Raw genomic sequence first — 27,299 nt, forward strand, 5'->3', positions numbered from 1 at the left:
GCTGCATGTGAAACAGCTGAAAATAAACTTCTCATTCATTCCACCACAAAAATAGGAAGTGAGATTCCATTCACTTTATATTATCTTCTAAACTATAACTCAATACATGATGAATGAGGACAGCTACTAACTCATTACTATAGAAATTCTTCCAATCCATACATGGCATACAGCAAACCAGTGCTTAACAGTATTGGTTAAAAACAGTCTTGGTTGCAATTTTACTTTTTTTTATTTTTCAAAGACGCATTTTGCCGTATTTAGGCATCTTCAGTTTATCTACATAGAAAACTGAACAAATACATCTATTTAAGAATCATAATCGCACAACGAAATCACGATTCTTAAATAGATGTATTTGTTCTGTTTTCTTTGTAGATAACCTGAATATGCCTAAATAAGGCGAAACGTCTCATTGAAAAATAAAAAACTAAAATTTCAACCAAGACTGTTTATAAACAAAACTCATTTACTGCCCTCTTTAGTACATACATAACACATCAAATATTCAACTTGATAATTAACTATTAGAATACACTAATTATCTCTGACATTCTGGATTCTCATATTTCATTGAGCTCTTTCTTCAGCACTGCTCAATCCCTGGAACTCTTATCTCCACCTCTGCAGCTAGGTCATCTGACTTCTACCCACTTCTAAACAGTCACTGGATCAATGGCTCTGAGCTCAGCATCTACAATTTAAAACACCTCCAAACGGTGGGGTGCTCACCACTTATCAACCATTCCCAATCACGAACATCTTTTCTCTGACTTGTATTTAAGGATGTAGTACCTCTCATTCAAGGAATGTGATGTATCACTTAATGAAGGCAACACCTGAATCCTTTGATAGGGGAGAGTTTGGTGGTCTATTAAGCTCTCCTCCTTGCATCAAACAAGATTCATTGGAAGAATAAAATTTGTCGCCTTCTCTTTCTTACCCAACATCAATTAAATGATTTTCCTGTCAGGATCTGCAACTGCTTGTAGGGTGACGAAAATGTTTTATAACTATAAACATTGCACCAGAATTTTCTGAGTGATTTAGATGACTGTTTTCTGCCAATATTACCAACCGAATTTGGAAAGTTCCGTATGTTGTATAAATCGTTTATAGCACTCAGAAAATCATCTTTAGAGGGCACTCATGTCATTGCTGAAGGCAATCCCACAACACTAGTATTTGACTCCAGAATTCTTATGAAGGTTATGAATACTACTGTAAAAGTCAGAGACCTGTGTTGAACACTGCTTCTGGTTTCCAGGACCTAAGTATTCTCTTTTCACCAGCTGTCTATGGCACTTGGAAAGTTATAATATTCCATTGAAAACAATGTCATTTCTTGTATATCACACTATACACAATAACCATATGGCAAACTACTCTCCTCTTTGCATACTATCATTTACCACAATATCGTTTTGGTATCTCAAACCATTTATGAGACACATGGGTGTAATAAGTATTTTATTCTCGCTTTATTGTCTGGGTGTAAGTTTAACAGAGTGCGCTATATACGACCCATTTTCTCGAGAATCCCATTCCAAGTCTCAAGAATAGTTCAATATGTTAACTACTTCTGGTATGAAGCAACATATGACTTCTATTTTTCAAATTCAGTGACTTCTATTTTTCATTGCAAACTATTCAATGCTCTTTTATTAATTTGCTCAGCTTTGAAACATCATAACTGTGCTGATTAACGAAATGATAAGCAGTTCATTATGCACCTGATGGATAAACTACAAGATGTATGAGAATCAATCTTTTTTTTACTGTGTAGCTTGTTTAAAATCATTTGAGAAAGACTGCAGATTGACCAGCTTGTGTGTTTGCCATTCCCACAGTCAAGTGAGCCTGCCTGTTGCCATGCTGCTCCCTGGCCCCACTATCACTGGGACCAAAGCAGCTCTGCTTTGCTTTGTTGTGCCACTCCACTATAATGCAGGACTTACATTTGTTATTTTTATAATCCACTTACCTTGAAAGGGAATGAATAGCAACATGCAAAGAATACCACCAAAGGCAGCAATACCAATTCTAGTCCATATGAAATATGTTACAACAGCTGTTTCTAGAGGCCCAAGCCACAGATAGTGACCGAAGATGAACATAAAATCAAATCTGTGCACATCATTAGCCATCAGATTGACCACTTGTCCCACAGTTGTTTGTGCCAGTGCTGTTTTACTAAGCCTCAGTGCCTGTGCAACATAAGGGAAAAAAATAGAGAAGTTGTCTTGTTAAAAAGACACACACACACACACACACACACACACACACACACACACACACACACACACACACACAGTTTGTATGCCTGTTAATCCTGTTACAATAGTTCCTATTTGGTTCACAAGATGGTCTACTACTTTATACAGCAATGCACATATCTAGTTTGGCAATATTATGACAAGGATAGATTGCTACTCACCATACAGCTGAGATGTTGAGTCTTGACTCAAGATCTCTGCTATATGGTAAGTAGCTTTCTATCCTCTTCGTAACATTCTCGTTATTCCATCGTGGATTTTTCCATTCTTCAACTATGTAGTTTGTCAAATTAAGATCTGTTCATAAAAGTCCAGAATATTTGTAATTTCGTGCCAATGGTGTGCTGGAGCGAGATGCACTTGGCATCCGTGAACATATCTGTGTTTTATATGTAAGTGCTGGAAGTCCCAGTGTCTTATGTCTCTTCGTTATTGTTCAGTGCTGTATTGAGTAGAGTATTTTGTCGTACAGTTTGTGAATATCGAGATAGCAAAAAAGGAGGAACAACGTGTCTGCATTAAATTGTGTGTGTGTGGAACTCTAGAAAGCCTTTACGGAGAAACACTAAATGACTGAGGAACTCTATGGTGATGAGTAAGCCATGCTCGGTGTTACAAATGGTTCATGCAGTTTAAAAATGGCTGGACATTAGTTAAAGATAACACTTGTTCAGGATGTCTACCAGTGACACTCATGCCACAAACGTAAACAAAATTGTGCATTCCAATCTAAGAGTGACTATCTGAGAAATTACAGAAAGAACATTTCAGCTGGATTGTGTCATGAAATTCTGACAGCATCTTGGAACACATGTTGCCTCCAAGTTCGTCCCAAGGCTCGAGTCAATACCAAAAGATCTTGGCCTTGCAATCTGTGAAGATCTTTTGGATTGCACAAATAAGATGTTCCTTATGAAAATCCTAACTGGTGATGAGTGTGGGTCTATAGTCATGATTGCAAGACCAATGTTCCACCTTCACAATGGGTTGGGAAAGGTTCTTCAAGACTAAAGAAAGCTCGTCAGGTCAGGTAAAATATCAAAGCCATGCTGATAGTTTTCTTTGACTTTGACAAGTTGTTTTATAACTTATTTGTGCCACAGTACAAACTGATGGTACTATGTGTTGTGACACCTGTGAGAAAATTTAAGATGGAAATGGCCCAAAACGTGTCTAGAATTCATGGCTCTTGCATCACAATAACACACCTGCACATTCATCCTCATTTGTGCATGACTACTGCACAAAAATCCAAATCACTGAGCTGCCTTATCCTTTGTCCTCTCCAAACCTGGCCCCTGCAGACTTATTTCCAGAGTTTAAAACCTCATTGGAATGACAAAGATTTGCAACTATAGATGAGATAAAAGAAAATTCACAGACAACACTACACACAATCCAGCAAGTGGTGCTTCTGGAAGTGAGAATGGCACTGGGAGTAGTGTGTCAATTCTGGACTAGAGTATTTTGAAGGAGTCCATGCACAGTAAGTGAAAGGTAAGCGTAGAAATATTTTTGAGCAAAGTTCCAGAATTTTTTGAATAGACCCCATATCAGCCCAATGTCCTTAGGAAAAGCTTTTTTATATTATGAAATATGCCTACATATGAGAAATGAATAGGTTAAAGTTAGATATAGTGGGAATTAGTGAAGTTCGGTGGCAGGAGGAACAAGACTTCTGGTCAGGTGATTACAGGGTTATAAACACAAAATCAAATAGGGGTAATGCAGGAGTAGGTTTAATAATGAATAGGAAAATAGGAATGCGGGTAAGCTACTACAAACAGCATAGTGAACGCATTATTGTGGCCAAGATAGATACGAAGCCCACACCTACTACAGCAGTACAAGTTTATATGCCAACTAGCTCTGCAGATGACGAAGAAATTGAAGAAATGTACGATGAAATAAAAGAAATTATTCAGATAGTGAAGGGAGACAAAAATTTAATAGTAATGGGTGACTGGAATTCGAGTGTAGGAAAAGGGAGAGAAGGAAACATAGTAGGTGAATATGGATTGGGGCTAAGAAATGAAAGAGGAAGCCGCCTAGTAGAATTTTGTACAGAGCGCAACTTAGTCATAGGTAACACTTGGTTTAAGAATCATGAAAGAAGGTTGTATACGTGGAAGAACCCTGGAGATACTAAAAGGTATCAGATAGATTATATAATGGTAAGACAGAGATTTAGAAACCAGGTTTTAAATTGTAAGACATTTCCAGGGGCAGATGTGGACTCTGACCACAATCTATTGGTTATGACCTGTAGATTAAAACTGAAGAAACTGCAAAAATGTGGGAAATTAAGGAGATGGGACCTGGATAAACTGAAAGAACCAGAGGTTGTACAGAGTTTCAGGGAGAGCATAAGGGAACAATTGACAGGAATAGGGGAAAGAAATACAGTAGAAGAAGAATGGGTAGCTCTGAGGGATGAAGTAGTGAAGGCAGCAGAGGATAAAGTAGGTAAAAAGATGAGGGCTGCTAGAAATCCTTGGGTAACAGAAGAAATATTGAATTTAATTGATGAAAGGAGAAAATATAAAAATGCAGTAAATGAAGCAGGCAAAAAGGAATACAAACGTCTCAAAAATGAGATCGACAGGAAGTGCAAAATGGCTAAACAGGGATGGCTAGAGGATAAATGTAAGGATGTAGAGACTTATCTCACTAGGGGTAAGATAGATACTGCCTACAGGAAAATTAAAGAGACCTTTGGAGAGAAGAGAACCACGTGTATGAATATCAAGAGATCAGATGGCAACCCAGTTCTAAGCAAAGAAGGGAAGGCAGAAAGGTGGAATGAGTATATAGAAGGTTTATACAAGGGTGATGTACTTGAGGACAATATTATGGAAATGGAAGAGGATGTAGATGAAGACGAAATGGGTGATACGATATTGCGTGAAGATTTTGACAGAGCACTGAAAGACCTGAGTCGAAACAAGGCCCCCGGAGTAGACAACATTCCATTAGAACTACTGACGGCCTTGGGAGAGCCAGTCATGACAAAACTCTACCAGCTGGTGAGCAAGATGTATGAGACAGGCCAAATACCCTCAGACTTCAAGAAGAATATAATAATTCCAATCCCAAAGAAAGCAGGTGCTGACAGATGTGAAAATTACCGAACTATCAGTTTAATAAGTCACAGCTGCAAAATACTAACGCGAATTCTTTACAGACGAATGGAAACACTGATAGATGCGGACCTCGGGGAGGATCAGTTTGGATTCCGTCGAAATGTTGGAACACGTGAGGCAATACTGACCTTACGACTTATCTTAGAAGAAAGATTAAGAAAAGGCAAACCTACGTTTCTAGCATTTGTAGACTTAGAGAAAGCTTTTGACAATGTTGACTGGAATACTCTTTTTCAAATTCTAAAGGTGGCAGGGGTAAAATACAGGGAGCAAAAGGCTATTTACAATTTGTACAGAAACCAGATGGCAGTCATAAGAGTCGAGGGGCATGAAAGGGAAGCAGTGGTTGGGAAAGGAGTGAGACAGGGTTGTAGCCTCTCCCCGATGTTATTCAATCTGTATATTGAGCAAGCAGTAAAGGGAACAAAAGAAAAATTTGGAGTAGGTATTAAAATTCATGGAGACGAAGTAAAAACTTTGAGGTTCGCCGATGACATTGTAATTCTGTCACAGACGGCAAAGGACTTGGAAGAGCAGTTGAACGGAATGGACAGTGTCTTGAAAGGAGGATATAAGATGAACATCAACAAAAGCAAAACGAGGATAATGGAATGTAGTCCAATTAAATCGGGTGATGCTGAGGGAATTAGATTAGGAAATGAGACACTTAAAGTAGTAAAGGAGTTTTGCTATTTAGGAAGTAAAATAACTGATGATGGTCGAAGTAGAGAGGATATGAAATGTAGACTGGCAATGGCAAGGAAAGCGTTTCTGAAGAAGAGAAATTTGTTAACATCGAGTATAGATTTAAGTGTCAGGAAGTCATTTCTGAAAATATTTGTTTGGAGTGTAGCCATGTATGGAAGTGAAACATGGACGATAACTAGTTTGGACAAGAAGAGAATAGAAGCTTTCGAAATGTGGTGCTACAGAAGAATACTGAAGATAAGGTGGATAGATCACATAACTAATGAGGAGGTATTGAATAGGATTGGGGAGAAGAGAAGTTTGTGGCACAACTTGACTAGAAGAAGGGATCGGTTGGTAGGACATGTTTTGAGGCATCAAGGGATCACAAATTTAGCATTGGAGGGCAGTGTGGAGGGTAAAAATCGTAGAGGGAGACCGAGAGATGAGTACACTAAGCAGATTCAGAAGGATGTAGGTTGCAGTAGGTACTGGGAGATGATGAAGCTTGCACAGGATAGAGTAGCATGGAGAGCTGCATCAAAACAGTCTCAGGACTGAAGACCACAACAACAATGATATACAATCTAAAATCTCAAATGTTTATGAACCCCTTTTTCAGGAAACAATCAAAATGCTCGTGAAATAGTAAGAATTGCACTCATTTGTCAGTCATTTATGAAATAATATGCAGGATAATTACACATACCTTAATACCTACTTAGGTATCTTGAAAAATGCCTCTGTTTAAGGAGAAATTGTCATTGGTAAATTATCAATTTACTCTTAAAGAAACACCACTTTCGTCCGACAAAAATTTGGTTTTTGTAGGTAGATTTCTACAGAGGGTAGTGCAGATGATTTCTGTTTCTAGTGTTTTACTTGTAAACATGCCTACTTTATTCTTGCTCTAGTTGACAGTTGACTTTTGTGCATTGATGAATATACTGTAAGGATGAGGTAAAAACTGATCTGTTTAAAGACATGTTTACAGGATGCATACTGTTCCAACTAATTTTCATATCCTGCAGTTTATTCATATATGAAAATACACAAATTAAGCTCAGCTTTCCAATTTAAATGTGAGTAAAGTCTTACGTTCTTTTTTTAAATAACAGTAGCTGAACTAAAAGGTTTTAACTGATGGCTTACCTGCTTAATTTTAGCAAGTGTATGTAAACTCAGAACTTTATACCTGTTGAACATTTCTTCTTGGAGTATATACTACATTAATCAAAGGAGTCATTTGACAGCATATGTATTCTAATTCATTCACTTTTTTAAATGATTTTTTTGTCTGTAAGGTGGGACATTTCTCCCTCATGAGAAAAATAAAATTTTAAATTGTTCACAGAAAGCACAGTACCATCAAAGGTCCCATTGTGAAGACAACATCATATAATTATGTGTAACTACAATTTCTGTCCTAATATATAATGATTGAAGGCAGAAGAAATGCAACAGCATCAAGTTTTTGAAGAAGCAGTCCTTCCTTAGTATGAATATCTGTATACACTATTCTAACAAAGTCAACTTGTTTTTAAAGATTCTGCCATCCTCCATCAGCACCAGTGCTGACTACTGCCACTTCCAATTTATGAACATGGCATAACCCCACTTGCTAACTATTTTTCTTTTTTCTCCTTGTTACACATGTTGTAAGTGTACTATGTAAATATTAAATTTTCAAGCTCTTTTCTGTTCTGTATTTTCAAGGCCTTGTCGTCCAATCTGTAGTTTTTCAGGTTGCTGATAACAGTTTAAGTGGTTTGACACTTTCCTTTAATGAAATACCCAAAATCTGTAATCCACTAAAAATAATTGGTTTTCTGTCACTGACCGGAAACTTTTATTTCCTTCTTAGTGAAGGCTTTTTCAGAGAACTGTGTGATTTAATAAGTTACATTTATTCAAAATTATTGGTTTCCAGATTGTCAATATTAGAATGTAATCCTTTCAGAAGTCCTGTGTCACTATCTTACTTCTAATTTTTCTTGTTTGAGGAATGTACTGTTTTGATGGAATAACATTTAAGTTAATGAAATATCTCAGTGGGGAAATCCGAGTTACCAGAAATTTCTCAGCTGGCTTTTCTAAAGCCCTGGGATACAGAAGCAAATCCAAAATTGTGCTAAACAACATAGCACCTACCGTCTACAGTACTTTGACAATATGCAACCAGTTATTAAGCAAGGTAATTTCTTGTCTAGTAGGTGTATGCATCTATTTACCCCATACTTTATGTTGTCATTTAAAAATTAACAACTGGTTATTTCCCTTCCCTTTCTTTCCCCTCTCCCCTCCCTGATGAAGGAACATCTATTCCAAAAGCTAGGAACGTAAATTTTCGGTTGTTTTTTATGTATCTATTGGCTGTACTGAGCTGAGGTAAGGTAAGTACTGGCCAGCCCCTCTATCTCTTTGTTAGTATTTTTTCACAACTGGGTATTTTAACATTTTTGTTTTAACTTTCCTACACACATTGTTAAGTAAGTGATGTTCACAAAGTCACACTGCTGAGCATATCGTGTTGAGGCTCAGTTCTGATTGCACTTTCATTGAGTAATTTTCATACAGACAGTTGTCACAGAGCTTATGTCATTTTTAGCCACTTGCATAAGGTTGCGATTCTGTACCTATTCTGTGTAGACCACAGAGTAATGTCATTTGTTGATACAATTTGGACTCATCCTACTTTATATTAGTTTACTGAGATTTATTGTTACAAGTGTGAATTCACAATATAAAAGCTAATTAGTCGTGTAGTCAGAGCATATTGTACTGTGATCAGGCAGTGAAAGGACAGACTCATTTTGTATCCAGTTATTTGTTCTACAATGCGGTTATGAAGTATATCTGGCACAATCTGCCACATGTTAATATAAAATTACTGAAAAACATTTAACAACTCTTCTGGAAGACAATTCTTGTGGGTACTAATAAATTTGCCTGTGCAGCAGCATTTTTGTTGTGGGTGGGAGTGGCTGCCGAATAGATAAAAAAGGTCAGAGATTGAAAACTAACATGACATCATTTCAAATTCAGTGAAATTAATCCTGTACCAATGTATTACATCTGATAACATCCACCCTTGCTTTGTGCAGGAGGTTGCCACTTACCTTTCTGTAAATAAGTGAACAACTTGCAACCCTCATCTTTAGGCCTAAATGGAACATTGCCATCATATAGGGATGTAGTACCAAAGCAGTCACCAAGGAGCACATTATCACTGCTGTTGCATACAAGTAAGCATCAGATATTGGAATCTGACTTCCTGGAGTGAAATACTGCAACAGAAGACCAAGAAAGAGTGGCTGTGCCACCCTTCAGGTTTCACAAAATATTACAACGCATGTCCCCAAAGCTAAAAAACAATCATGATTTTCAATAAAGATACACAAACAATTTAACACGAGCTTATTTCTTAATTTCTGTAGCTTAGAAACAATACAAAAATTACTACCTCCTTATTTACTTGCAGTCCCTGAGAACAGAAGTTAATTTAAAAGATTATACTAACAGACAAGTCATCACTTAAAGTATGTTAAGTACAGTTAGATATGGTTCATTTGTATATTTTAAAAATGGAAATGAAATGGTGAATGTTGAATGTTAAATGAACTGTAACTGTTCCAGTAATCCTAATCATTTTCAGCAATGAGAAATATTAAGACCCATGACTACAACAAATTAGTTTATGATACTGTATGTAATTTTTACTTAAGGAATGTTCACCCCAAAATTACTAAAGTAATCAATCCAAGAATACATGCAGAAATGCATTACCTTACTAATTTGCAAATCCTTAAACTGTGTAATCTACATCTACACTCTGTAAATCATTTTGAACCACGTAATAGAGAATACTTCCCAATGTACTAGTTATTAGCGCTGTTTCTCACCAAGGTCACATGGAACATGGGAAGAATGGCTGCTTAAATACCTTGGTATGTTCTATAATTAGACTAATCTTTCCTTCCCAATTCCTATAGGAGTGACACATAGGGAGATTTTGTACAGTCCTAGATTCCTCTCTCAAAGCTGGTTTTCGAGACTTTGTAAATATGCTTTCACAGACTAGTTGGCATGACAATCATGAAATGGATGGTGTCAGCCAAACTGAATGATTTTTAGGCAAGCTGCTGCGTATGGTGGCTGAGGGACAATGTGCAGCCACTGCAAGACTCATCCCCACCCCTCAGTCTCTCTATTCCACAGCAGTATTGGGACACTGCCAATGAAGAAGCAGCACAACTATGAGGTGTGATGCTCAGTTCTTCAGTTGCCATGGCATTACCAGATCTTCCCACAGACTGTCATCATGCTTTGATAACAATATAGGCTGGCCCCTAAGCTTAACTTAGTTCTAAACTACTGTCCTTATCTCAATGTCATGTAGCTGGATCCCTACATATTGTTTTAAAATACAATTCTAGAATGTGGTGGCCTGTTTTACTAACATGGTGCCATTTTAATCCATGCTATGCACACTGGAGAGGTAGTACTGCACCACAGCCGACTTCTTTGGTTGGTTCGTCATCTGTGTGACACTTTTGCTCCATGCATCTTTTCTACTTCTCCAAGATGGTCCGACTCTTATACATTTTTCCAAATTGCTACGGAATGTGTTAGTTCCTGCAACCCTCCATCATGCTTAACAGAAATCCAACAAGACATGCTTTGCTTTAGTGCATACTTTAGTATCTCCGCCACAGCAGTTGAAGAATCCATAAGCAGCTGGCAGGTACTACGGTGCTGGCACAGTGCTTTCAGTAACAGGGCTGTCTATGCCTTAGGAGGCACACCACACCTAGCACTCCAATTCTGCCAAAGCAGCGTTAAGATGGGGCTCTTGCAGAGCAGGTCAACCAGTTTCTACACTGCCAGGCTATGGATTTTTTGTTCCAAAGGGTGCTGAAAAATAATGCAGTAGCACAAGCGAGCTCTTAACTCATAAGCAATGGGTAATTTTAGCAGAGGCATCAGCAGTCTAGCAGCACCTACTGTGACGAGAGGGATACACCAGGTACCAGAGCAAGCAGTGGCCATGATGGCTGGGCCTTCACTGTTGCACTACCTTCCAGCACCAAGTTGTCTTTCCTAGACTTTGTGCCTCTCCAATGGTGGACCATCTCCAAGTTCACTCCAGCTGCCGCCAGGCTCTGACCTGGAAGGGGAGGAAGTCAAGATTGGGGCTCTCCATTCTGCACTGGTACAGGCACCCTGGCACCACATTCCATCTCTCAAGAGTGATATCCATGACTGGAGGCTGCCATTATCTGTAAGTATTCTGGCAGTTTTCCATGCTGCTGCCGCCGCCATCTGTGGTAAGCAACCATACAGCTTCTAAATGGGACACACCATTGAGTGAGCTCCTGGCGTCAGCATTCCTGAGTGCAGACGTCTTCACCTACTGGTTGACAGCTGGTCACATAACACACAAAGTCTTGACCACATGCATATAGGGGCAGGGTCACTGCACCACAATGCTACAAATTGTCACAGAAGTTTCAATAAAATTTCTGACTTTTGATATTTATTGTGACTCATCAGCCTGCATCCCTGCCACAACCCTCCACTGTATAACTGAAGTGATGGTTCACCCTGAGTCCACATTAGTTGGCACCAGAAATGGACTGACAATCGATGCAAATGCATCTATGGATAAAGACGATAACTCTACAACCCTGCAATAGTTGAGTCAACAAAATGTGGTGAGGTGAGTGCATTCTTTTTGTGTACATTTTCCTTGACTGTGAATATTGTGAACAGTCAATGTGTCTTTCGCAAAGTGTGTAACTTTATCAACTTTCAGTACGTGGCAGACAGTGTGGCTCATTTTCTGGAAGTATAACATAAGGTGTTACCCATGTGTATCAATTCAGGTAGTGAAGCTGAATACATCCAAGAAGTATTCATTGTTCCAAGTATGGGAAGTAATAATTATAAGTAACCGCTCAGGCATAGAAGTTACAGTAAGAAGTACTATACAGAATCACTGCAAGTGTCGTCCTAATAATTTGATTTTGTTTGCTCTTTGTATTTATAGAATAGAGATTTTGTGATGCTAGTCTGAGAATTGCAGAAAATGTGTGTTAGTTTCCCCCATTTACAAATGGGCCGTGATAATGTGCAAGGAATACAGTTCAGTATACAAGCAAATAAAATAGTGAGTAGTGTCGGGACAGTAGTATGTTTAAAGGGTCCTTGTCATTTGTGTTTGTGTAATTGACAAAGGTTAATCATCATCATGGTCAGTGCCACAAGCAGCACAGTTTTCAGTACCATAGGGGGGGGGGGGGGGATAGGTAAGATATGAGCAGACCATGAAAAGTTGTCCAAGACACTGGTAGCACTTTGGACTAAGGAGAAGAAAATAGCTTTTTGCAATTCTCCGGAGTGTGAGAAGTATCCGTGGAGTAGAACTGAAGTAGCAAGGGAAGAGGTAAGGATGGACAGGAGGAGAAAAAAGGAAGCAGAAAGGAAGGGAAAGAGAGAGAGGGAAGGAAGGAGAAACTTTAAAGGAAGGAAAGCAGACCTATGTTTAAGTTACCTGTCCTCACAAGATGTCTAACTACTATTAATGTATTTAAACCTGTCAACCCTGCGAGAGGTTGGACAAAATTTTATGACTGGTTGGTTGGTTGGTTGGTTGGGGTTTCAGGGACCAAACAGCAAGGTCATCAGTCCCTTGTTTCAAATGTGGTCCATTTAAACAATTTGACATCTCAGAAAAGTCAGAACGTTAAAGGGAAAAGGCTAAAAAACTTACAAGTACAGTCGTGTCGTCAATGGTAAAAACAAAATGAGTGAAGTCAGCAAGAGAGCAACCCCAAGGCTATGCTCGAGGCAGGAAATAACTCACCTCTGAAGTAGTAGATGCAAAACCACCTGCTATTTAAAAGCATTTAACCGCTAGAATGTAGAAGGGTGCAAGGGAAAAGGAGACTAACCAATTCTAAAAAGTGATAAAAGGCAGAGTAAAAGGGAAAGAAAAGAGGATCTTGGCCACAGAGGGGAGTGTGGAATCAACAAACACAGCTTACAGTGGGAGACACCCCAACCCTTACTACCCTGCCCCAACACCAGTGTTAGTTTAAAAACCTTAAACTGAAAATAAAAATAACTTTCATGGAGGAAACAGAGAACCAGTTCGACCATCCGGAAATCGTCAGCCAGCATTTAAGATGAAGTGCAGGGAAGTCTGTACTTAGTACACAGAATGAAACGAATGAGGCATTCCACCAAAATGTGGGCTACTGACTGGAAGGCTCCACAACCACAAAGTGGGGGTGGCTCATTACGCAAAACAAAACCACGGGTCATCCTGATATGGCCGATGCGGAGATGGCACAAGGTGGTTGAGGCCTTTCGAGAGAGGCAGAAGAAAGAACACCACAGGACTGGTGTCACCTTAATCACACGAAGTTTATTAGACAGGGAGGTAGCCTCCCAAGAGTTGGCCCATGACTGCGCCAAGTAGGATTTGATGTGAAGCCATAAATCTGCTGCAGGAGGGGTTACAGAGAACAGGGGTAAGTGACTGTTCCACCAGCCAAATGATCAGCAAGCTCATTACCGTGGATACCCACTTGGCCAGAGACCCAAAGGAAGTCAACGGAGCAAGTAGCACGGTGAAGATCAGCGAGATAGTCATGGATGGCAGAGACCAAAGGATGGCAGGAAAAACACAGGTCAGCAGCCAGAAGGCCACTCATTGAGTCTGTACATAACAAAACATGGTTGTGTTGGAACTGTTTAATAAAGGTAAGGGCCTGGGAAATTGCCATCAATTCCGCAGTAAACACCCCACATGAAGGTGGCAGGAGATGATTTTCCATGCTAATAGAGGATGTGACGGCATATCCCGCACAATGAGCAGATTTAGTGCCATCAGTGTAAAAGAACAACAGCATCCCGAAACTCCCATAAAATTCGGCAGAAAAAACAACAGAACACCATCAGGTGAATGGAATCAATCGGACCTCGGTGGAGATCAATCCGAATTCAGGGCCAAGGAGCGTGGGAGACAGGACAAAGTAGGAAGCTGAAAATCATGGCGAAGAGACACAAGGTGGAGGCCCAACTGGTAAACCCGCCAGAGAGCGGGAATCAGGTGAGTGGCGTCAATGGTCTGGGATGGGAACAGGATAGAATAGAAAGGATGAGTGGGAGAGGAATGGACAGCGATTGCAAAAGAAACCAGAAGCTGAGACCGCCAAACAGAAAGGTGGGGAGGAGGGAGACCCCAGCTTCAACCCGGAGGCTATTAACTGGGCTAGTAGGGAAGGCACCGGTGACCAAAAGGATAGCATGATGGTGGACCGGATCCAGTAGGTGCAGTGTGGAACGAGCACCCCAACCATTAACTTGACACCCATAGTCCACGCGAGACAGCACTAAAACCCGATAAAGGCGGAGAAGGATGGAGCAGTCTGCACCCCAAGAGGTGTGGGCAAGGAAGCAAAGGACACTGAGTTAAGGAAACATCCTGCCTTCAGAAGTCTGATATGAGGCAGCCAAGTGAGCTTGTTGTCGAAAAGAAGACCCAGGAAACGAAACTGTTGAGACCACAGGTAATCGTTGTGCATCAAGATAGAGCTCCAGATTGGGGTGGATCGTAGTACAGTGACAGAATTGGACCACACGCGATTTTACAGGAGAGAATTGAAACTCACATGAGAGGGTCCATGCAAAGGCACGTCATATAGCTCCCTGGAGCTGCTGCTCTGCAGAGGCCATCGAAGAGGAACTAACCCAAATGCAGAAATCATCCACATACAGAGCAGGGGTGACCAAAGGACAGACTGAGGCCACAAGTCCATCTATAGCAATGGGGAAAAGAAGTACACTCAATACAGAACCCTGTGGGATACCATTCTCCTGGGTCCATGGAGAACTAAAAACAGTATCAACCCGAACCCCAAACAACCGATGGAATAGGAACTCGCGCATAAAAATCGGGAGGGGGGCCTTAAACACCCCACTGATGAAGTGTAAGTAAGATGTGATGCCGCCAAGCCGTGTCATAGGCCTCGCGAAGGTCGAGAAACACTGCAACCAAATGGCGGCACTGGGAAAAAGCCTGCCAAACTGTGGATTCCAAGCGAAGTAAATGATCGATTGGAGACCGTCCCTCTCAGAAGCCACACTGGTAAGGGGACAATAGATCCCGAGATTCGGGGACCCAACTGAGCCAACAGGCTACCATCCATTCAAGTAACTTGCAAACATTTGTCAGACTAATTGGCCAATAGCTTTTGACAAACAGGGGGTTCTTACAAGGCATAAGGACACGAAGCACAATGCAATCCCTCCACTGAGAAGGGAGGTCACCCTGGAACCAAATACGTTTAAACACCCGGGGAAGATGTTGCCGTTGTGGAGCACTGAGATGTTGAAACAGTTGGTTATGAATGGAGTTTGGGCCAGGGGCCCTATCACGAGAAGAAGGAAGTGCAGAAAGAAGTTCCCATTCAGTAAATTTGGCCCGCTGTTTCTGGTGAAGGAAAGCAGCCAGATAGGAGGCTAATGCTGTTGCAAAATGGGTCGCAAGATGTTCTGTGAGAATCAACAGGACCATGCAAAGGCCATCTGGGAGGTGAAGCCCTGGGAGTGTGGATTACCGATAGCAACCTTGAGGAGAGCGAAGTATAGCCCATACCTGTGACAAAGGGACAGTAGAACCGAGTGAAGTAACGAAGCACTCCCAACACATCCGTTTGCTCTGTAAGATTAAGTAACAGGCTTTAACACGAAGGCGTTTAAAGGTAATAAGGTTAGCAGCGGATGGGTGCATATTCAGGTGTTGCAAAGCTCAACAGCAATCACGGATGGCAATGGCGATGGCTGTACTCCACCACGGGACTTGCTGGCGGCGAAATGGTCCAGGTGAGTGCAGTACAGCAAGGCTAGGAGCACGAACAATCACATCAGACAAGTCATGTAGAACATCAATACAACCCAACAGAGAGGAAGAAAAAACGACCTCTACAGTGTATAGAGGCCAATTGGTGTGTTGGAAAGACCAACGAGGTAACCTGTCCATCGGGGAGCGGAAAGGGAGTAAGAGAATTAACAGGAAATGGTCACTATCACAAAGGTCATGTGGCAACCAGTATAATGAAAGGAGGAGGGAGGGAGATGAAAGAAAGATCAATGGCAGGAAAGGTACCATGACCAGCACTGAAGTGAGTAGGGAGCCATCATTAACAAGGCACAAGTCCTGGCCTGCAAGAAACTGGCCTGCAAGAAGACATTGTCTAGATGGAAATGCATTGCACCACAAGGGATGATCATCAAAATCCCCAAGGAGGAGGAAGTTGCTGAACGACGGCAGTTAAGGCAGCAGGTGTAGTAAGAGTCCTGTCAGGAGGGAGATAAAGACTGCAAACTGACCTCAGAGTCTAGGTGGACCCTAACAGCAACCACTTCCAATGTAGTTTGAAGAGGAATCTATGTGCTAGCAATGTCTGTACAGACCAATGTACAAACACCTCCAGAGGCCCGCAGGGGACCGACCCAATTTCAAAAGAAAACACGGAATCCACAGAGGGTCGATGAGTGATCGTCAGTAAAATGATATTCCTGTAGAACCACACAAGCTGCAGAGTAAGATGAAATATGGGGTTTCAACTCCGAAAAGTGATGGTAATACCCATTACAATTCCACTGGATAACCACAGAATGATTCAAATGGGGGTTGTACAGGCTAAAGTCAGTCATGCTGCCCGGTCACCACCAGTCACCATCAAGGAGGGGGCGACATCCATGAACAACAGATCAGAATCAGGCTGCGAAGCTGGGGATGGGACTTTTGATAACAGAGGCTCCTTGTCCCAGGATTTACATTTCTTCTTCTTTTCTGTTTGAGATTGAGGAGGATTGTGCAGCATGAAGGAGCCAGCTGCAGCAGGATCGGGAGAAGGAAGATAGGGCGACCCGGGGGCCCACAGAACGTGGTTCTTGCCGTCATTGCATGGCAGCAGACCTTTGGCCTGAAAGGTGCCAGGAAGGGGTATCCCGGGAAGGGTGCCCTTGACCGGCAGATGCCAAAGAAGTGGGACACTTCTCTGGCTGTGGAAGGGGGAGTGGCACCTGGAGGAGAGGGTGTGGGAGCCACAGGGGAGGGAGGGAGGAAGGAGAGGGGTTCGGGACTTGGGTAAGGAAGGGGTGAAGATGTAACTAAAGCATAACTAGACGTCATGGACACAGTGTGAAGACGTGCATACTTCTTACGAGCCTCACTGTAGGTTAAACAATCAAAGGACTTATACTCCTGTATCTTCTTTTCCTTCTTATATACTAGACAATCTGTTGAACTCGTGGAGGGTACACCTTCAAAGGCCAGGATAAAGGCACCAGTATCAACGCGACTGTCCTTCAGACCCTTCGGAACATGCCGAACAAAGTGAACACCCCGCCGTCCGAGTGTGTCCCGAAGTTCCTTATCAGTTTGAAGGATGAGGTCCCTGTGAATAATCACACCTTGAACCATATTTAGAGACTCGTGGGGGGTAATGAATACAGGAATTGTGCCAAGATGATTACAGGCATGAATAGCCGCAGACTGGGCAGTTGAAGCAGTTTTCATCAACAATGAACCCAACCGCATCTTGCTCAGAGTCCACTTCGCCATACTTGTCTTCAATGTGTTCCACAAAAAATAAAGGTTTGATATTTGTGAAAGTATTCCCATCAGTGCTGGTGCAAACCAGATACTGGGGGAAAGGTTTCGCCCATAGCCGACGGGCCTCACCCTCCTCCCAGGGAGTAGCCACGGAAGGGAGAGCCAAAGAGGAAGAAGGAACAGCACTAAGAGAATCAGTTCCAAGCAGAGAGACGGCCACAGAAGAACAGCCAGTGTTCTGGACCCATATGCGTTTGATTTGCATAGTGTCCGCACAGATACCACCCACTCCGATCAGTGGCTCTCCCCACAGGTGCCACCCAGCCACAGCAAGGGCCATCTGGCACAGCGGCCACTGCCGGGAGTTCTGATGCTCCAGGATGACAAGCAACCACTCCTAGGCTTACATGAGGTGGTCACAGTTCAGGTATCAGAAGTGTGATCCCTTTGAGTTCAAGGGGCTCAACCAAAAGGCTATATGGTGACCCCACCACACGGGCTGGCCACCGTGCTGGCTATGCACCCTAGAATCAGACGACGTGAAAGAAAAGGTGGAATGAACTAGGAGGGCACATGTCGGAGACACTTGGTTAGTTGCTCTTCCCCAAATGGATCTCACTATGGATTAGAAATTTAGTAATGGAGGACAAACCCCAGAGGGGGACCAGGGAATGCCAAAAGGATAAGGTGATTACACAAGAAAACCAAATTGCAAAACCAAGAGGATAGTGGGGCCAAGAAAACAAAGACACCAAGAGAGGGAGAGGAGATGATTAAGGGGAAGGAGCAAGGAGAGGAAAGGAGGTGACAGGCAAGGAAATGCAGCCCTGGAAAGAAGGAAGGCTGCAATAGCTCGGGGCTCGTGCTCGCCACGCACGTACTTACAAAAGAACCGTGAGCCACCTGGTGGGATGATCTCCTCAGTGGGAAACTAAGGTAATTTAAGAAGGGAATTATGGAATTGTGCAAATACCTCACAGTTTACCGAGTGCAGAGAACACTAATGATGTTGATCGGAAGGGAGTATTGAAGCATCTGCTCCAATATAACTTGGAATTGATAACAAAACAAGTGGATTCCATCCAGATGTTAGGTTTTTCTTTCTCCAGAAATTATTTTCTTTTTGCGAATATCATCGATATGACTTCTTGTGTGGAATGTGCGCAATACCAAAAATCTCTAATTTTAAACTCAGAGCTTAGCCAACTTAACCTTATTATCCATTACATCCTTTTGATTATAAATACCAGTGATTTTGAGTTTCATCACTGATCACATGGAAAAACATACGCGACTGCTAACTTCCCGACAGGTAGATAAAAAACCACATAAATGATGGTCAAATTTGTTCAGTTAATGTTGAACATGTGTTACAATATTATGTAAAGGATAGCTGCTACTCACTATATAGCGGATATGCTGAGTCACAGATAAGCATAACAAAAGGACTAACAGACAATAAGCTTTCAGCCAACATGGCACATTTGCTCACGTTCATGCTGAAGGCCTCGTTAAAGCCATCTCTATTATGTAGTGAGTAGAAACTGTCCTTTTCACAATGTTGTTACATTCCATCCTGGATTTTCCATTAGCTAAAATTGTGCTAGCAACTTTTGCCCTCTTAGTTTCTGATTAATTAGCATTCACAATTAAAACACTGCTACCGACATAGAATACCGTTTTTTTGACAAACTTGACAGCGTAACTCAATAGCAATTTTTGTTTCATCTAACAGTTCACATTCAAAACTATTTACCTCCCTGTTCACTTAATCAGAAATATAAATTTTTAACTGTAATCAATGACAGCAAAGCAAGTAACACTAGCTGAATGTAGTTTTGATTATCGGAATAATATGAAATAGAGGCGGTTGTTAAGGCATTTTAGTCAGTCTGTGGAAGGTTATGGAATGTGCGAGGTCTATACCTCCAAATACCAGGGAATTGGTCACAGGAGAGTCATAAATTACAACCCATAGAATGTGCTAAGCTGTATCTAAACTTAGCAATAATTTAGTGAGTATTTTCAATGAAGTCTGGGCAGTGTAGGTGTAATTATAATTTTATTATTACGATTATTATTGAATGTGTCAAACTTCAGCAGTTTTGACTTTACAATAGATTCATAATACAAACAGCACTACTTCCAATAGTTACTAACTGTGCACATGGTTTTCATACCAGTTTTCATACCGAGCTCACTTAAGATTTCAAGGACAGTGTTTTAAGGGTTTCATACAGCGACACTCTTAATTATAAATATTGCCACATGTCAACTTCTGTGAACAATTATATTTATGTTAATGTATTAGCCAATTGCGCTCAATCCTACTAAAGAACATCAGTCCTGTTAAGTACTGGAAATCATTCACCATCACAGTGCATATAAAGTGTTTCAACTGAAACCCTGGTTTAGATCATCTCGGTTGAAAAGGCCTGCTTTGGACAATCTCAGCTACTGGCAGCATATTAGCACTGGTAAATACAGTTATGTTACAAATTATGAAGTCTGAGGTAGCTCTAGTCGCAGACAAAGTAAGAGTGCTGTAGGGACCTGAGTAAGGATGTGTATTGCAACACAGGTGAATGGAGTGCACTAGCATCTACTCCACTGCGTCGCAGTGTGTGTTACTTGAAGAATGGGGCTGCAGACAATTATATTATGGATACTGCAAGGAATGTACAGTAAGCTGTTTGAATTAGTTGTCTTGCAGACAGCTGCATATATTTTGAAGGGGTTACAGATTGGTCACCATCTTTCTCAAAGACAAGACATTTTCCCTAATTTGCATAATATTCTTCAAATCCACAAGTGTGCTATGCATCCTATGTTCATCTGTGTTATAGCTATCTCCACACCAAATTTCATCGAAATTTTTTCAGTGGGTTAGCTTTGAAAACTGAACAGACAATGTTACTTTCACATTTATGATATTAGTAGGATAAAACTTTCAATTACGATTTATTTTTGTGATCTGATTGATGAAGTAACACCTATATGGTGCCATAAGCTATACATAATTTACCTTTGAAAACACCTTCAGAATCTGTTTAGTTGTTTTGTAAAAGCATGTTCATTTAACACTTTTAGAGAGTCATTAACAAAGATGTCTGGTTGAAATCAACTTCAGTTAGTGAAGACTTCAATCATTCCAGCATTCTTCCATTCCATTTCTAACAGAATACCTGAGAAATATCAAAAATTTAGAAAGATACAGATTGCTACTTTAGGTTGCAGATAGGCACAATGGAAAGACACTCACATACAGCTTTTGACACACACACACACACACACACACACACACACACACACAATGCAAGCAGCAATCTGGAGGGAAATGGGGAAAGATCAAGGGGGGGGGGGGAGGGGGGGAGGAGGAGAGAACACTGTCTGGCTGGCTGGTGGAGTATGCATGGCCTACACTGCCAAGAGGTGCAGCATCAGGGAAGTTGTGGGGTAGGGAGGTGGGGAGAAAAGTAGCAAAAAGAAGAAAGAAGTGGGGAAACACAAGGTGATGAACTGGCAGATGGCTGCAAATAACTAAGGGGAGAGATGAGAACGAAAATAAATGGCAGGACAGAGGGGGTCATAACTTGTGTAGAGCATGTGGGGACAGTACGTTACTGCAGCTTGAGGCTGGGATAGTTATGGGAGCGTAGAATGTGTTGTAAGAACAACTCCCACCTACACAGTTCAGAAAAGCAATACTAGTGGAGGGAAGGATCCAGATGGCTCGGGTAGTGAAGCAGTCATTGAAATCAAATATGTTCAGCTGCATGTTGTGCCATAGGGCAGTCTACTTTGCTCTTGTCCACACTTTAGCAGTGGCCATTAATTCTGGTGAAGATCTGGTTGGTAGTCATATCAATACAAAAACCTGTGTAATAATTGCAGCAGAGCTGGTAAATGACATGGCTGCTTTCACACGTGGCCCAGCCACTCATTGGTCGGTTGGTTGGTTTGTGGGATTGAAGGGACCAGACTACAAGGGCCATCGGCCCCTTTTTCCATGATCATAAAACACCCACAAAGAATAAAAAACAACAGATGACAAGGGACGACACAGAACAGAAAAGACAAAGACCAGGAAAGAGGAATTAAAAACACAGAGTTACAGTGGTTGGCCGACCACAGAAACAAAAAAGGAAAAGCCACCTTCCAAGAGACACGAAAAACCCCCCATCTAAAACTGTAGGCAAAAGGCCAGACGCAACACAAAAAAAAAAGAGGCCTTCAGATCGAGCAATAAAACCCCCTGTAAAACTCAAAACTAAGCCTGCCATGGCAGAGACACCTTTTAAAATTGCAGGGAGCATATCAGGCAGTGCAAATGTCTGCCTCAATGCAGTTAAAGCAGACAGCCCAACAAAATGTGGACCACCGTCAATGCTGACCCACAGCGACAGAGGTGGGACCTCACGGCACAATAAGTAACTGTGGATCATCCAGGCAGAGTACAACACAGTCCTTGCAAGAGGCTCACAAGGAGGAGCACCACACACTGGTAGTCTCCGTGACAATGCGAAGCTGGTTGGGTGAAGGTAGGGTGCACCATTCATCACCCCCAGGATACCAATTACCTTCTGCCACAAAACTAACGGAGACCATACTCAGAAAAGCAAATCGTAAAGACCGGTGCACTGACAGCCTGTTTGGCCAGCGTGTCAACCCGTCCATTACCCGGGATGCCAACATGACCTGGAGTCCACACTAAGACCATGAAGCAGCCCCAATGGGTATAAGTATGGAGGGACTCCTGGCCAGCCAACATCAGACGAGAGTGAGGAAAACACTGGTCAATAGCTCGTAAACTGGAGTCACTACAGATTACGAAGGACTCACCTGAGTAGGAGCGTGATCCTGACCGGGGCCACCATTCTGGACAACCAAGTTGGAAAACAGGAGCCTGTAATTGGGATGCGTGGGCAAGCTTCATGTGCAACGTAAGCAGCCAGTAGTTGGTGGTGTCGGATCCGCAATGGAGGGACACCATCCTCCACAAGTATCCTGTTGACAGGGCTTGTGCAGAAAGCACCAGTTGCGAGTCTGACCATGCAGTGAAGAATGGGGTCAAGCAACCGCAACTCTGAAGGCGATGCCGAACCCTAAGCCAGGCTCCCTTAATCTACACACGACTGAATCAACACCTGATACTGTCTTAGAAGATTAGACCGATCGGCACCCCAGCTGGTGTGACTCGAGCAATGAAGAGCATTAAGATGTTGCCAGCACGTTTATGTAAGCTGTCAAATATGAGGGAGCCAAGTCAACAATGTATCAAAAAGCAATCCCAAAAACAGATGCGTTTCCACCACAGCAAGAGGTTTGCCATCAAGACAAAGCCATGGCTCAGGGTGAATAGTGCGACACCAACAGAAATATGTAACGCAGGTCTTGGCGGCCAAAAACTGGAAGCCATGCACTGCATCCCAAGACTGCACCTTGCGGATAGCACCTGCACCTGCCATTCAACTGCGATGCCAGTGGAGCTATAGTATAGGCAGAAGTCATCAGCAGACAAGGAAACTGATACTGGTGTTCCCACTACTGCAGTGAGCCCATTGATAGCAACTAAAAAGAGGCAGACACTCAGGACAGATCCTTGCAGGACCCCACTCTCTTGGACTCGGGAGGAACTATGGGAGGGGCCCAACTTGCATGCAGAAGGAATTAAATTTTGAATAAAAATTGGGAGTGGGTCCCTAAGCCCCACCCCTGACGCATTGGTGAGGATGTGATGTCGCCATGTCGTATCATATGCTTTCCGCACGTCAAAAAAAGACAGCAACCAGATGCTGATGGCGGGGAAAGGCCGTTCCAATGGCAGACCCCAGGCAGACCAGATAATCTGTGCCAGAGCGGCCCTTATGGACCTCACCCTGAGATGCAGCCAGAAGGCTGTGAGGCTCAAGTAGCCAACTCAACCTCCAGCTCACCATGTGCATTCAAGCAACTTGCAAAAGAATGTTGGCGAGTCTAATTTGGCGGTAGCTGTCCACCTCCAATAGGCTCTTGCCAGGTTTCAACACAGGGATTGATAATGCTTTGCCACCATTGTAATGGGAACTCACCCTCAACCTAGATGCAGTTAAAAAGGTCTATGAGGCATCGCTGGCAGGTCACAGAGCTGTTGAGCATCTGATAATGGATGCGATCCAGCCCAAGAGCCATATCAGGTCAAACGGCTAGGGCACTTTGAATTCCCACTCACTGAATGGAGCATCGTACGATTCAGGGTAGCATGTGTCGAATGAAAGGCCCGATATTCCAACTGCTCTTTCAGGGAGCGGAAGGCCAGCGTGTAATTTGTAGAAGTGGAACTCTGAGCATAATGGTCCGCTAAGCAGTTTGCAATCTTGTCAGAATCAGTACAGACTGCTCCATTCAGGGAAACTACAGGTACACTGACGGGGGCCCGATAGCCATAGACCCACCTAATCTTGGCCCAAACCTACTATGGTTGAGGTATGGAGGCCAATGGCGGAGACTTATCTTTCCCAGCACACCTGCTTGCATTGGGGAATGAGGCGGTGGGCTCGCGCACAGAGCCGTTTAAAGGAGATCAGTTGTTCCAATGATAGGGTGCCGCGTATGAAGCTGGAGGGCTCCCTGCAATCTCTAATTGCCTCAGCAATCTCAGGTGACTACCAAGGCACAGTCCTCCCCGAGGGGACCGAACAGGGAATTGCAGAGTCCGCAGCAGAAATGATCCCGGTGGTGATTGTGTGAACCACCACATAAATGTCAGTGGAAAGAGGCTCAATAGTGGCAATGCAGGTGAACAAGTCCCAGTCGGAATTATTCATAGCCTATCTGCAGGGGCACCCACGAGAGTGATGCTGTGGCAGTGACAGAAAGATCAGAAAGCAGTCACTACTGCACGAGTTGTCATGCACACTTTGTTGGACAGACAGTAGAAGGCTAGGGCTACAAATCTAAACGTCAATGGCTGAGGACATGCCAAGCGCCACACTGAAATGTGTGGAGGCATCATAATTTAAGAGGGAAAGGTCGAGCTGTCCCAACAGGTGATTAAGGACAGCGTCTTGTCCTGTTGCCACCAAGCCACCCCATAAAGGGTTATGGGCATTAAAATTGTCCAGTAACAGAAAAGATGGCAGCAGTTGGGCTATCAGCTCAGCCAAGACATGCTGTGGGACATCACCATCCGGTAGAAGATGGAGACTGTAGACAGAAAGTCTTCGGCATCCACAACCAAACAGCAACAGCCTCTAAATGTGTTTGAAGAGGGACACACTCACTGTAAAAAGAGTTAAGGACATAGGTGCAGACGCCAGCACATACCCTCTCATATGCTGCCCAGTTCTTATAACAACCCCCATAGCCCCAGAGGGTGGGGGTTCCGATCGCCAGAAACCAAGTTTCTTGAAGAGCAATGCAGAAGGTAAGGGTGAAAGCTGAGAAGTTGGTGGAGCTCAGGAAGGTGGTGGAAAAAACCGCTGCAATTCCACTATGACATTGTCCGTGGCCGAAAATTGCGTGAAGGGACCGCGGAGGAGTCACCACCTGCCACAGCTTGAGTATGTGTGTGTGTGTGTTCGACATCTATCATGTGTGGTTCCGGCAGGATCTACGTCCTCAGCAGATGCCAGACTCTCCACATCATCCTCAGATGCAGAGCTTGTAGGGAGCAGTGGGATGGGTGCCTTCTTTTTCTGTTTTCCTCACTGTGCCATCGGTGGTTCTGGCTGGGAGGGCTTCACTGGGTCAGTCTCAGGGACAGAGAAGGACTGAAGCCCTACGACCAGCTACCTGTGGTTGCTTCAGCCACTGGCAGGTGTCCGCTATTCCACTAGTCAGAACCCCGGAAGGGAGGGACCGAAGGGACCCCTTCCTGGTGAGACAAGCCAAAGAAGACTTACGCTTCTCCTGCTGGAAAGTGAGGACTGATGTCCCGGATGGTTTGGGGGGTGTTGCTCCTTAAGTAGGTGAAGTAGGAGCAACAGATAGGGAAGTACCCCCCACAATCAAGGGGGCAGGTCTAGACTTACGGCTCTGGGTGCTGCCTGGAATTGTTGCAATGGATACGGTGTCAACTGTTCTCGTAGCAGCGGCGTATGAGGTGGTCATAGCCACATCATGTAGGCACTCATTTTCTCTTAGCCTCAGTGTAGATCAGTCAGTCCAGGGTTTTATATTCCATGATTTTCCTTTCTTTCTGTAAAATCCTGCAGTCTGGCGAGCAAGATGAATGATCTCTGCAGTTGACACAGACGAGTGGCAGGGCAACGGCCGAACTTCCAGCACTTAAAAGACTGCATCAGGGGAGGGATATATGGCTTGACATCACAGCGGTAAACCATCACCACACCACCTGTGTCAGCAGCTGTTTCATTTACCAGCTCTGCTGCAATCACTGCGCACCTTTTTGTAATGTTACGATTACTAACTAGCTCTCCACCAGGATGAATGGCCACTGTGGAACTGTGGCCAAGAGTACAAAATGGACCATCCTGTGGCACAACATGCAGCTGAACACCACACATTTTATTTCAATGGCTGCTTCACTATCTGAACCATCTGGATCCTTCCCCTGCATTACCAGCTTTTCTGAACTGCGCAAGTGGGAGTTGTTCTAACAACACATTCCAACACCCTCCATCCATCAGTTTTCGCCCCTTCTGTCCTCTCATCTCCTACCCTGTCTATTTGCAGCCAGCCCCCTGCCAATGTATCCACCCATCTTTCCCCACTCCTCTCCTTAATTCCTCCTTTCTCCCCACCTCCCTGCCCCACAACTTCCTAACACTTCCACCTGTTGGCAGTCTAGTCCCTCTTCCACCCCCCCCCCCCCCCCCACATGATTGATGGTGGCATCCCACATGATGTTGCAGTGTGTGTGTGTGTGTGTGTGTGTGTGTGTGTGTGTGTGTGTGTGTGTGTGTGTGTGTCAAAGGCTGTGGCCAAAAGCTTTGTGTAAATTGTCTTAACTGTGCTTGTCTGCAAGTTGACGCGTCTTCTTCACAGTAAGTAGCAATCTGTCTTTTCCCCACATTAATGAAATTTCTACCGTGAGTTTCCATTGTTTGACTACACCTGACTAAGTTAATGGTAGATGGGAGATTGATTTTATTTCTACATTGTGACTAACAAGCCAGAATTTCTGCATTCACAGATATGGAAATGGAATGCTAAGAGGATAGAGAATGAGGAATTTCACTGAAAATTGTGTATTACTGGTTCAGATATGTACTTTTGATCTTGCCGTTTTAAACAAATTTGTTCAGACATCTTACATTAATTTTTAAAACTTTCCTGTTCTATGATAAGGCCAGAACCAGTAAAGAGTGTTCATGTGTAGTGGGGAATGTTGTTGTTAACTATTATCTGCATCTACATGGATACTCTGCAAATCACATTTAAGTGCCTGGCAGAGGGTTCATCAAACCACCTTCACAATTCTCTATTATTCCAATCTCGTATAGCGCACGGAGAGAATGAACACATATCTTTCTGTACAAGCTCTGATTTCCCTTATTTTATCGTGGTGATCGTTCTGCCCTATGTAGGTTGATTTTAACAAAATATCGTCACATTCAGCAG

General features: G+C 42.9%; 1 protein-coding gene across 4 annotated transcripts in view; it reads right to left on the reverse strand.

Annotated features, from left to right (window-relative positions):
- Nucleotides 1-27,299, reverse strand: part of LOC126335166 (probable multidrug resistance-associated protein lethal(2)03659) — a 262,493-nt gene that overhangs the window by 72,932 nt on the left and 162,262 nt on the right. For 3 of the 4 annotated variants that reach the window (XM_049998144.1, XM_049998145.1, XM_049998143.1), the window contains exons 5-6: nucleotides 9,226-9,430; nucleotides 1,985-2,207 (exon numbers count right to left, since the gene is read on the reverse strand). In XM_049998144.1, coding sequence (XP_049854101.1) covers nucleotides 1,985-2,207; nucleotides 9,226-9,430 — 428 coding nt within the window. The remainder of the gene's footprint in view (nucleotides 1-1,984; nucleotides 2,208-9,225; nucleotides 9,431-27,299) is intronic. The other variant, XM_049998146.1, reaches the window with a different exon arrangement.

The sequence above is a fragment of the Schistocerca gregaria genome, chromosome 2 (genome assembly GCF_023897955.1).
Source record: "Schistocerca gregaria isolate iqSchGreg1 chromosome 2, iqSchGreg1.2, whole genome shotgun sequence".
NCBI classification, from domain to species: domain Eukaryota; kingdom Metazoa; phylum Arthropoda; class Insecta; order Orthoptera; family Acrididae; genus Schistocerca; species Schistocerca gregaria.